Consider the following 13,877-nt stretch of genomic DNA (forward strand, 5'->3'; position numbering starts at 1 on the left):
ACCTTAGAGATTCATAAAATCATTAGGGGCATAGATAAGGTGAACAGCAATGGTCTTTTCCTCAGAGTAAGTGAGGTAAAACTCTAGGGTGTAATTTTAAGGCGAGGGGAGAAAGATTTAGATTGCAACAGAGAGACAACATTTTCACACAGAAGGTGGTTCGTATATGGAATGACCTTCCAGAGGAAGTGGTAGATGCAGGTACAATTACAACATCTGAAAGACTTTTGGACAGATACATGAATTTGTGACGTTTCAAGCGACATAAGCCAAATGGGTCTAGTTTGTTTCGGGAAACCTAGCCAGCATGAATGAGTTTGATCTGTTTCTGTGCTGTATGAATGATCTATTTCCCTGCAGAATAACTCTGACTCTATAACTGGGGAATTGAGTAGCATTCACCAAATCTCAGACCACAAAAGCATCTGGGATGTAACTGACGCCATTTTCTCCAAAGCACACTGCTGATCACTCTCCTCGCCACAGAGAAAGGTTAAGTGGCCCAGGCAGTGGAATTCTTCAACATTATTAACATCTCCATTATAGCAGGGTGCTACAGACTGAACCCACTTGCATCGTCAACTTGAAAGGGAGCAGAAAAGATTTACAAGGATATTGCCTGGTTTAGAGAGTTTGACCTATAAGGAAAGGCTGAATAGGCTAGGGCTATTTTACCTGGAGAGTCAGAGATTGAGGGGTGACCTTATAGAGGTTTATAAAATCATGACGGGCATGGATAAAATTAATTGCCAAAGTCTTTTTCCCAGGGTAAGGTAGTCCAAAACTAGAGGGAATAGGTTTAAGGTGAAAGGGGAAAGATTTAAAAGGGATCTAAGGGGCAATGTTTTCTTACAGAGGGTGGTGTGTGTATGGACTGAGCTGTCAGCGGAATGGTGGAGGCTGGTACAGTTACAATATTTAAAGGGCACCTAGATGGGTGCATGAATACGATGAAATCATTGGGATATGGGCTAAATGCTGCCAAATGGGACTAGATTAGGATATCTGGTCAGCATGGATGAATTAGATGGAAGGGTCTTTTTCTGTGCTGTACAACTCTATAACTAAGATGGTGTGCGGCTTGGAGGGGAACCTGGACTAGCGGTCTTCGCAAAAAACCATTGCCCTTATTCTTCTTGATGGCAAACGTCAATGGTTTGAAGGGAAATATCTAAGGAAGCATGGTGAGTTGTTGCAATGCATCTCGTGAAATGGCGATACTACCATTTTGCCACGGTGGTCGAAGACTGATGGCTGAAGATGGTAGATAGGATGTCAAGAGACTGCTTTGTTCTGAATGGTGTTGAGCTTGAGTGTTGTTGGAACTGAACTCATTCAGGCAAGAGCCGTGGGGAAGCAATCCCGGGCGAAGACCAACAAGGGGGATTGAGTCACCACTGCGGCCAGTGGTGTGGAAGCAGCCCCGAAGTGGTGACCAGCAAGAGAAATCGAGCCCCTGAAAAAACTTACATTTAAACAGTCGAGAGGAGGTGCAGAGTGGATTGGAGGCTTGGAGTGGAGTGGGGATGGTTGTTCGTCTGGGGTCTGCCATGTGTAGTCTGACTACATGTAGAAGACCCTTCACTCAGCTACTGCAATGTAATGTTTATGTGTAATTTGCTGATAAGACAAGCACCACCCTCTACATGAAAAACATTGCCCCTTAGGTCACTTTAAAGTCTTTCTCCTCCCACCTTCAGCCTATGCCCTCGAGTTTCGGACTCTCCCTGCCCAGGGGAAATAAGTTTTGGCTGTTCCCCCTATCCATGCCTTCACGATTTTATATACCTCCATGAAGTCACCTGTCAGCTTCTGAAGCTCCAGGGAAAATAGCCCCAGCCTATTCAGCCTCTCCCTATATCTCAAACCACCACCCCCTCCCCCCACCCAAAAGCCCTGGCAACATCCCTGTCAATCTTTTCTGAACGTTTTCAAGTTCCACAACATCCTTCCTATAGCAAGGAGACCAGAATTACATGCAGTATTCAAACATTGGCCTAACCAATGTCCTGTACAGCTGCAACATGACCTCCCAACTCCTATACTTAATGCTCTGACCAATAAAGGCAATGCTTTTTTAACTATCTGCAACTCCAATTACAAGGAAGTATGAACTTGCATTTCAATGTCTCTTTGTTCAGCAACACTCCCCAGGTCCTTATCATTAAGTGTGTAAGTCCTGCTCTGATATGCCTTTCCAAGATGCAAAACCTTGCATTTACCGAAATTAAATTCCATCTACCATTTGTAATCCCATTGACCCATCTGATCAAGATCCCATTGTACTGAGGTAACATTCTTCACCGTCCATTGCATCTCCAATTTTGGTGTCATCTGCAAACTTATTAACTATTCCTCTTAAGCACACATCTAAATCATTCATATAAATGACAAAGCACTAGACCCAGCACTGGTCCTTGTGGCATACCAGTGGTCACAGGCCTCCAGTCTGAAAAGTAACCCTCCACCATCACCCTCTGTCTTGTACTTTCGAGCCAGTTCGGAATCCAAATAGCTAGTTCTCCCCCTACTTCACATGATCTAACCTTGCTAACTAGTCTTCCACGAGGATCCTTGTTGAACGCCTTACTCAAGTCAATAGCGATCACATCCATCACTCTGCCCTCATCAATCCTCTCCATTACTTCTTCAAAAAACTCAACTCAGTGATTTTCCATGCACAACGCCATGACTATCCCTAATCAGTCCTTGTTTTTCCAAATACATGTAAATCCTGTCCCTCAGGATTCCCTCCAGCAATGTCAGGCTCACTGATTTTGAAAGTTCCCTGGCTTTTCCTTATTATCTTTCTTAAATAGTGACACATTAGCCAACCTCCAGTCTTCTGGTACCTCACCTGTGGCTATCAATGATACAAATATCTCAGCAAGGGGCCCTGCAATCACTTCTCTAGCTTCCCACAGAGTTTTAGGGTACACCTGATCAGCTTGTGGTGATTTATCCACCTTTAAGACATCCAGCATCTCCTTCTCTGTAATATGGAAATTTTTTAAGATGTTGCTATTTATTTCCCCACAATCTCCATCTTCCATATCCTTCTCCATAATAAATAGTGATGCCAAATACACAATTAGTAGCTCCCCAGTCTCCTGCAATTCCACATATAGGCAGCCTTGCTGATCTTTAAAAGGCCCTATTCTCTAATTAACTCAATGTGTGTGTCTGGAATGAGCTGCCAGAGGAAGTGGAGGAGGCTGGTACAATTACAACATTTAAAAAAGCATCTGGATGGGTATATGAATACGAAGGATTTAGAAGGATATGGGCCAAATGCTGGCAAATGGGATTAGATTTATATAGGGTATCTGGTCAGCACGGACAAGGTGGACCGAAAGCTCTGCTTCCGAGCTGTGTAACTCAATGAGTGTAATGACTATCCTTTTAACTATGTCTTATTTCTGTAAAATAACGCAGCTACTTTTCTTGTTTATATCTCTTTTTGTATCTATGATTTGAACCTAGGTAATTGTACCTAAGATGGCATCGTAAGAGGCAACGTTGTAAAACTTTTCACGATACTGCTCTACGTCCGTGAAGGATTCTATGTGACAATAAAGGATATTCTATTCTAAGTGGTAAGTTTTTGTGATTTGTGCCTCGTAGATGATAATCGTGCTTTAAAGGAAGGGAATTACTTACTGTAACTTTTTCAGCCTTTGAACATACTAACGTGGAGGAGGAGGAATAGGTTGATCTGACTGTAACCACAAATCTGCATTCTCACCTACCCTGATAATCTTTCACTTCTTTACTTAACAGGGATCCAAACTATGCCTTCAAAATATTCAAAGGCGCTGCTTCCACACCTTTTCAGCAAAACAGTTTCAAAGACTCTGAACACATCCAATAGTTTTTTTGAAATAGGAGATCCCAGTTTTTGAAACAGTGTCCCTAGTTCTAGATTATCTGGAGGTTGGTGATAGCTTAGTGGCAATCAGTAATAGAGAAACACAGCTTCATGTTCTGTGGATATGGACTCAAATCTGACCATGGCAGGTGGTGAAATTCTACATCAACAAAACCTGGAATATAAACACTCAGTGTTACAGTCTAGAAAGAAACAAGAAAACAACATGAGTTTAATATTTAGACTTTAGAGCCTGCTCTGCCATTCATTATGATCGTGTCTGATCATCCAATTCAATAGCCTGTTCACACCTTCCTCCCTTGAGTATCCTTGAATAGTTAACTCCACTTGTGATATTCATCTCTTTCCTGAAATCATTCAATACTTTAGACTTGACTACCTCTGTGGTCATGGATTTCACAGACTCATCATTGTCTGATTGAAAAAATTTCTCATCTCAGTCCTCAATAGCTTATCGCATATAATGACCCCTGATTCTGGACTCATGCACCATGAGGAACATCTTTTATGCATCTACCCCGTCCAGTTTTGTTGAATTCCATGTTTCAGTTGGGATAATGAAGTTGTAGAACACATTAATATTAAGGAGGAGAAGGCATTAGATGTTTTAGCAGGCATATAGGTGCACAAAGCCTGAAGGCCTGATGTATTCCAGGCTGCTATGAGATGCAAAGCAGGAGATTGCTGGAGGCCAATCAGAGATATTTAATACTTCAATGGCTGGAGGTGAAATATCAGATGACTGGACAGTAGCTAATACAGTTCCTTTGCTCATGAAGGGCAGCAGGAATAAGCCAGTTCATAGGAAAACATTCTGAAAAACAGAATTAAATCAATACTTGGAAAGGTAGGGGTTGATCATGAAAAAAATCAACACAGATTTGCTGGAGGAACAGCCTGTCTAATTTAATTGAGATTTTTGAAAAGGTGACGAAATACATTGACAAGAGTATTGTAGTTGATGTGTTTTACACGGACTTCAGTAAGGTCTTTGACAAGGTCCCATATGGATGGCTGGTCGAAAAGATCAGACCCAAGGGATCCAAGGCAACTTGGCAAACTGAATCCAAAATTGGTTTATAAATAGGAGGCAAAGGGTGATGATGGTGGGTTGCTTTTGTAATTGGAAGCCTGTGACCGGGTGCTGTTACCCTTATTACTTGCCATGTACATTAACAACTTGGAAGTAAAAGGTATAATTAGTAAGTCACAAATGACACAAAAGTTGGTGGTGTTGTTGATAGAGAGGAGGATGGCGAGAGGTGACAGACTGATACTGATCAAACGGTAAACTGGGCAGGGCAGTGACATATGGAATTTAATCCCAATAAATGTGAATTGATGCATTTTGGGAGGTCTAATAAGGGAAGTTTATAACAATGAATGGGGGACTCTTAGGGATTATGGAAGACGTTAGCACAGGGAAAAAGAGTGGTGGAAAAGGCAAAAGAGAAATCGGCCTTCATCAGCTGGGGCTGAGAACATAGGAGCAAGAATACTAGTTCACCATTATAAAACATTGGTTCGGCCAGATGTGGAATACTGTGCACAGATTTGGTTGCCACACTATTGAAAGGACTTGAGTGCACAAGAAAGTGCTCAGAATGTTGCCATGGATGAAAAATGTCTCAGTTACGAGGAGAGGGCTTGTGTCTTGGAACAGAAGAGGCTGAAAGGATCTTATTGATATACACAAACTTATGAAAAGCATGGACAGAACAGATCATAAAAATCTCTTTCCAAAAGGGAAAGGTATAAGTTTAAGGTGAGGATCTGGATGAGTACTTAAACATAGGACGTAGTGGGCTATGGACCAAGTGCAGGTAAATGGAATTAATGTAGTTTGGTGTTTGTTGGTTGACACGGACACGGTGGGTCGAAGGAACTGTTTCTATGTTATATGACTATTATATAATAATTAGGATGACTGCAAATCCAGAAAAATGACCATTTGTCAGGAGGGGAGCCCCAAAGCAAGTAGGCCCCTAATGTAACATTATCTCTCGAGAGCAGCTTGTGGTATGACGGAATGCAGATTATTGTTGGAAGGTAGCAGGACCAATGCTGAACTGAAAGCTAAACCTTCATGTTTAAGCCAGGAACACTTCTTGGTGAGTGCACACCAAAGTTCTAGTCTCAACTGTCCAGATAATTCCTCCATTAAATCACATATTGCTTATTTTGCCAGTAAAACTCTCTCTCCAGTTTCTTTCTCAGAACTGAGAACTTTGACCATAATTAACAATAGGTACTAAATCAGGATTTTTGAAGCTTGCTTCATCTAGAAGATATCAGTTTTCCAACATTTTTGATCCTTTTTATCTAAGAACATAAGAACTAGGAGCAGCAGTCTGCCATCTGGCCCTTCAAGCCTGCTCCACCATTCAATAAGATCATGGCTGATCTTTTTGTGGCCCCAGCTCCACACACCCACCCTCTCACCATAACCCTTAATTTCTTGATTGTTCAAAAAAAATTACCTACCTTAGCTTTAAAAACATTTACTGAGGAAGCCTCAACCACTTCACTGGGCAGGGAATTCCATAGATCCACAATCCTCTGGGTGAAGAAGTAAATCTGCTCCCTCTAATTTTGAGGCTATGTCCTCTTGTCCTAGTTTCATCCGCCAGTGGAAACATCCTCTCGACTTCTAGATTACCTATTCCCTTCAAAATTTTGAGTGTTTTTATGAGGGCCGCCCTCATTCTTCTAAATTCCAATGAATATAATCTCAGTTGCCCTCATAAGCCAACCCCCTCAACTCTGAATCAACTTAGTGAACCTCCTCTGCACCCTTTCTAGAGCCAGGACATTCTTCCTCAAGTAAGGAGACCAAAACTGTATGCAGTACCCCAGGTGTGGCCTCACCAGCATCCTATACAGCTGCAACATAACCTCTCTCGCTTTTAAACTCAATCCCTTTAGCAATAAAAATAGATTTAAGACAGATGTCAGAGGAAGGTTCTTTACTCAGGAGAGTAGTAAGGGCGTAGAATGCTCTGCCTGCCAATGTAGTTAAATCAGCCACATTAGGGACATTTTACAATCCTTGGATAAGCACATCGATGGATGATGGGATAGTGTAGGGCAATGGGCTAAGATTAGTTCATAGTCGGCGCGACATCGAAGGCCGAAGGGCCTGTTCTGCGCTGTATTGTTCTATGAAGAACAAAATTGCATTTGCCTTCTTAATTACCTGTTGTACCTGCAGACCAGCCTTCTGTGATTCATGCACAAGGACACCCAGGCCCCTCTGCACAGCAACGTGCTGCAATTTCGTACTGTTCAAGCAATAGTTCTTTTTACTGTTATACCTACTGAAATAGACAATAGACAATAGATGCAGGAGTAGGCCATTCTGCCCTTCGAGCCTGCACCGCCATTCAATATGATCATGGCTGATCATTCCTAATCAGTATCCTGTTCCAGCCTTCTCTCCATACCCCTTGACTCCACTATCTTTAAGAGCTCTATCCAATTCTTTCTTAAAAGAATCCAGAGACTGGGCCTCCACTGCCCTCTGGGGCAGAGCATTCCACACAGCCACCACTCTCTGGGTGAAGTAGTGGATGAATGGATGACATCACGCTTATTAACATTGTATTCCATGAGCCACACCTTTGCCCACTCACTTAAACTTTGTCCCTTCGCAAAGTTTCACAGTCCTCTGCACAGTTTGCTCTACCACTCATCTTAATGTCATCTACAAACCTTGAGACACTAACATAGTCCCCAACTCCAAATCATCTATGTAAATTGTGATTAATTGCAGTCCCAACACTGATCACTGAGGCACACCACTAGTCACTGATGTCAACCTGAACAGCACTCATTTAGTCCCACTCTTTGCTTCCTGTTCGTTAACCAATCCTCTCCATGCTAATACATTGTCCTTCTACCTTGCTTCTTTATCTTATGCAGCAACCTTTTATGCAGCAGCTTACCAAATGCCTTTTGAAATCTACTGGGTCCCTGTTGTACACCCATTCAGCATCAGACTCAACTGCACCTGGTTTTGTTGGTCATTTCTGGCAATGTTCCATATACTATTCAAAAATTAAGTAGAATAAAGGTTACCTATAGGTTCAATTTTGTTCCACACATCATCCTTGCCAAGGTTTTTCGAGGACAAGGCTGTAAGATATCTTCAATAGACTATTCTATTTTTTATATTTCAATATATTATACTTCAATATACTATAATATTTTTTCACATTCTCTGGGGGAAAATGCATTCAGAACCAAAACAAACACCAAACGTTGACCCATTAGGACATCATGCACTCATCTAAAGGCTTGTCAAAATGGGGATAAAACTGACCGACTCATTCGAAGTGGGATTCTGGTAAGAGCTTAAGAAATGATTATACAAAATGATTATAAATGATTTGGACGTGAGCATAAGAGGTATAGTTACCAAGTTTGCAGATGACACCAAAATTGGAGGTGTAGTAGACAGCAAATAAGGTAATCTCAGATTACAAAGGGATCTTGATCAGATGGGCCAATGGGCTGAGGAGTGGCAAATGAAGTTTAACTTAGATAAATATGAGATGCTCCATTTTGGGAAAGCAAATCTTAGCAGGACTTATACACTTAATGGTAAAGTCCTAGGGAGTGTTGCTGAATAGAGATCTTGCAGTGCAGGTTAATAGCTCCTTGAAAGTAGAGTCACAGGTCGATAAGATAGTGAAGGCAGCATTTGATATGCTTTCCTTTCTCGGTCAGAGTATTCAGTACAGGGGTTGGGAGTTCATGTTGTGGCTGTACAGGACATTGGTTGGGTCAGTTTTGGAATATTGCGCACAACTTTGGTCTCCTTCCTATCGGAAGTACGTTGTGAAACCTGAAAGGGTTCCGGAAATATTTATAAAGATGTTGCCAGGGTTGGAGGATTTGAGCTATAGGGAGAGGTTGAATAGACTGGGGCTGTTTTCTGTGGAGCATCAGAAGCTGAGGGGTGACCTTTTGGAGGTTTACAAAATTATGAGGGGCATGGATAGGATAAATAGACAGTCTCTTCTCTGGGGTGGGGGAGTCCAGAACTAGAGGGCATAGGTTTAGGGTGAGAGGGGAAAGATATAAAAGAAACTTAAGGGGTAACCTTTTCACGCAGAGGGTGGTATGTGTATGGAATGAGCTGAAAATGTGTTGCTGGAAAAGCGCAGCAGGTCAGAAGCATCCAAGGAACAGGAGGATCGACATTTCGGGCATAAGCCCTTCTTCAGGAATGAGCTGAGCTGCCAGAGGAAGCAGTGGAGGCTGGTACAATTGCAAAATTTAAGAGGCGTTTGGATGGGTACATGAATAGGAAAGGTTTGCAGGGATATGGGCCAGGAGCTGGCAGGTGGGACGAGATTGGGTTGGGATATCTGGTCAGCATGGACGTATTAGACCGAAGAGTCTGTTTCTGTGCTGACAGTAGGTCAGGCCATTGTTTCAGATTTATTCTTTTTCTTCTCTTATTCACGCCATGTCAGTAACACTGACAAGACCGGTATTCGTTGACCATTCCAATTGTCCTTCAGATAGTGACAGTGAACCACCAAAATGTGATAGAATTAGTGCATTGTAAAGCCACTTAGCACTGGTGCTCAACTTATTGGAAATGAGCGCAAATGGCATATCAATGACAATTAAAAACAGTTTGCTTCATTATGCATCACAAACTGTGCGATATGTTTTTCAAAAATATGGTACATTTACTTCCAAGTGCAGCTTACAAAATAAAAGCCTTATTGGATATAGCTGAAACTGTATACATTAAGACAATATTACAGAAGTAACCAAGTAGCCTGTTGAGCTTAAAAGCTAACCAAGGGCAAAGACTGGAACAAAGGAGAAAGATAATGCAAAGAATTAAGGGAAATGGAGTAGAATTTTGGTGATGCACAGCGATCCACATCCAAATCAGACACCTCTGTCAATGTGGGTGACATGCCAGGACAAGCCACTGCCATCTGTGCATTAGAAAAAACTGCAATCAATGTAAAAAGCTGTATGCTAATTCAAATCTTGCATATTATGAAATCTACTAGAGAAGCTACAATTGCATTTGATAGCAATTGCTCATTACCATTTAATTCAAGGAGGTAAAATTTACCAATTATAATAAAAATCTTGTACACTTGAAAGGAGCTTTAAATTCAAGGCCAAAAAGAGCAGCTTAAATTGCAATTGATTTTTAAAAAGCCGTACAATAATTTGTGTGCTAAAAAATGCATGCAAGGGGTCACCTACCTGAATAGGTCCAACTGACATCAGCAGGTTTTTCAACTGGAAATCAGTAGTTGAAGAAGAAAGCCCTTCAATTGACACCACACATGGTTGAGGTCTGCATTCCACCACTCGCAGATTCTGTTTATGTTGCATCATGCGTCCTCGGCCCATCTGGCCTGGTAATGCTGTGCCGCGCCCCTGCATAATGACCTGTAGAGAGCACAACATTCAGCCAATTTATTTTGTCCTTGGGGTGTCAGCTTGTGGTTCAAACTACAGTGGGTCATAAAATGCTTCACAGCAACCTTTACTAGGTGAAGCTACTTAAGTTTATATTTTTAAAGCGGATTTGCCCAATATTTAATATCTATTAGCCTGAACATTACAAATCAACAGAACTTGAGTACTGTCAACTGGCGGCAATATTTAAATAGCTAAGCGCTAATCCATAGGCATGAAGGAGAATTTATATGTTTCTACCAAAGAAATGACAACAGGGCTATTTAAGCAAAACAGTGCATCACTGATTATATGTTGGAATTTTATCCATGGCAACTAAGAAAAAAGCACGACTGATTATTTGGGAACATTTCAAATTTTTGAAGGCGTAAGTCATGCTGGTACTAACTTACTAAACACTTAAAGGGTGAATATCGATTAGAAGATAAATCTTTACGTAACAACCCAAGGAACAACAGATAAAATGCAATTTCAACTTTCCGAGCTAAAATTTGATGAGATTCTGTATATTGGTAATGTAACTGGAATAGTAATTCACAGGCCAAGGTTAATGTTGTGGGAATATTGGTTCAATTCACACCATGGTAGCTGGTGGAATATAAATACAAGTAATAAAATCTGAAATTAAAAGCTAGTCTCAGTAATACTGACCACAATCCAACATTAACCATCTAGTTCACTGACATCCTCTTGGGAAGAAAATTGCTGTCCTTACTTGGTCCAGTCTACATGGGACTCCAGACCAATATCAATACAGTTGACTCTTAAATGCCCTTTCTAGAGTTTATGGAACAATTGGGAATGGACAACAAATGCTGGCCTTGCCATAATGCCCACATTCCATCAGAGAATTTAAAAAAACCTCCATTCAGTTTGAAGAAAAATAAATTTCTACAAATCATTAAGTCGTCTCTCTGAATGAGAATTATTAAATAAAAGATGCAACCGTAGCAACTGCATTTTTCGGAGATGTAAAAACATGGGGCATGTTCTAAACAATCCTCATGTCAACTAATAAACCACAAAACTAACTTACTTAGAAAAAATAAGAAATGTTAACACTATCAAACTGAAGAACACTAGATCTCACACGATCCAAGTGCAAATGAAATTGTAAACAAATAGGTGTGATCCCAGGAATAGTTATGACCTGATATTTATTTAGCATAAATGTTCACTGCCTCATGCCAGCTCAAGTCTGAATATTATCGAGGGTATGTGTAGTTTTTTTTAAAGTGTGTAGTGGTTGTACTAATTTTGTACTTCATTATAAGGTGGCCCCAGAATTCTTCCTGGCACTCAATGAACCTGAACTGGTCTTGCAGTTTTTCATGAAGAATTTATATTGATTCTGATTGCCAACAGCACAGTGTAGCTCTGGACTGCAAGACCTATCCAAAGCTTATTCCATGTAGCATGGTAGTTATGGCACATGACATGATGGAGGATTTCCCTGCAGTGGAACTGAAATTTACTCTTCACAGGAAATATCAAAACTATGGTGGACAGACATTTCTGCAACAGGTGCAGAAGCACACTGAGCGATTTTCCCCATGTCACTTCAACTGATGCAGAGCACCAGATATGCCCTTCAGATGTCAGCTAATTTAATATGAGTGAGTATTGACTGAACAGAGGAGTGGAAGGGAACACTTAACTTTACCTTGTTTGACCTGAATCCATGAGGCTTCATAAGTCACAGTGTCAGAGCTGTACAGCATAGAAACAGACCCTTTGTTCCAACTTGTTTTTACCGCCCAGATATCAGAGATTAATCGAGTGCCATTTGCCAGCATTTGGCCCATATCCTTCTAAACTCTTCCTATTCGTATACCCATCCAGACACCTTTTAAATGTTGCAATTTTACCAGCCTCCACCATGTCCATTGGCAGCTCATTCCATACATGCACCACCCTCTGTACGAAAAGGTTGCTCCTTCAGTCCCTTTTAGATCTTTCCTGTCTCACCTTAAATATATGCCCTCTTAGTTTTGAACTCCCCCACCCCAGGGAAAGTATCTTGGCTATTCATCCTATCCATGCTTCTCATGATTTTATAAGCCTCTAAGGTCTCAGCCTCCAATACTCCAGGGAAAATAGCCCTAGGCTATTCAGCTTCTCCCTATAGCTCAAATCCTTCAATTCTGGCAACATCCTTGTAAATCTTTGTTGAACCTTTTCAAGGTTCACAACATCCTTCCGATAGGAAGGAGATCAGAATTGCACGCGGTATTCCTAAAGTGGCCTAACCAATGTCCTGTACAGCTGTAACATGAACTTCCAACCCCTATATTCAATGTACTGACCAATCAAGGAAACCATACCAAATGCCTTCTTCACTACCTTATCTACCTGCGACTCCACTTGCAAGGAACTATGAACTTGCACTACAAAGTCACCTGGCCCAGCAACACTCCCCAGGAGCTTATCATTAAGTGTATAAATCCTAACCTGATTCGCCTTTCCCAAAAGCAGCACCTCATATTTATCTCAATTAAATTCCATCACCATTCTTGGCTCATTGCACCTGATCAACGTCCCGTTGTACTCAGAGGTAACCTTCTTCACTGTCCACTACATCTCCAATTTTGACGTCATCTGCAAACTTAGTAACCATACCACCAATAAGGTCTATGGATAATGTTGAGAATTCCCAGTATATTCTTGTTCAGTGTATTCTTCTGTCCCTTATCTCTAGTGGATACCTCCAGTCACTGGGACGGAGTAAATCCATTTATGATGCAAAGGGATATTGACGTATTCTGTCAAGTATAAATCTACAAGCCTGTTGCTTAATTAGTATAGTAGATAATTTGTTTAACATTCAGAACTTTACATTCATGTTACGAAGGACTTTTCAGAGTCAGCTGGGCAGAGATATAGTATGTAGTACGATACCTGTGGTGCTGACAAGAGGTTAATTTATTTTTCTTATTCATAAATTATGTAGCAAATGCTTACACCTGGGTAACTTACTAACCTAACGCTTGAGGGAATTAAGTCCACACAATTCAAGTTGTTTCCAAAAGCATGGGATTTCCCTGCATCTGGGGACTGTTTTAAAAAAATCATGAGGAACAACATTACTGAGAAAAGGAGCAACACAATCAAGTTACATATTATTCCAACTTGAACATAAAGACATGTTCTTTTGTAATCACAGTATCATATTTCCTGGAACTTGCTACCAAAACCTGCCATGGGAGAGTCATTTCAAGGTGGCCGACCATCGCTTTCTTGGGATAACACTGGATGTCATTTGTATGCTCAGAGGTAAAGTAGTCTACTGGATTCAGATCTGAGGAAAACCTAGAACTCTTTAACACAAGTTTGACAGAAGGCATTTGGTTAAAATCAATCCTGCAACATTGAAATGTTAACTATCCAGGCTTCAAAGAAAGATGAAGACAGTTAAATTGACAAGTCCAATCCTCAAATTAAACTGAAGCTCTAAACTAGTCTATAGAGTTTTCTCATTCACAGGCTGAAGGCAGGTGTACTAAAATGAATCATATCATGAAAAATCATT

General features: G+C 41.0%; 1 protein-coding gene across 2 annotated transcripts in view; it reads right to left on the reverse strand.

Moving 5' to 3' along the window:
* Positions 1–13,877, reverse strand: part of rbm33a (RNA binding motif protein 33a) — a 162,425-nt gene that overhangs the window by 25,620 nt on the left and 122,928 nt on the right. For both annotated transcript variants that reach the window (XM_072576224.1, XM_072576223.1), the window contains exon 17: positions 10,130–10,318. In XM_072576224.1, the coding sequence (XP_072432325.1) occupies positions 10,130–10,318 (189 nt within the window). The remainder of the gene's footprint in view (positions 1–10,129; positions 10,319–13,877) is intronic.

This window comes from Chiloscyllium punctatum, chromosome 8, assembly GCF_047496795.1.
Source record: "Chiloscyllium punctatum isolate Juve2018m chromosome 8, sChiPun1.3, whole genome shotgun sequence".
Lineage (NCBI taxonomy): Eukaryota > Metazoa > Chordata > Chondrichthyes > Orectolobiformes > Hemiscylliidae > Chiloscyllium > Chiloscyllium punctatum.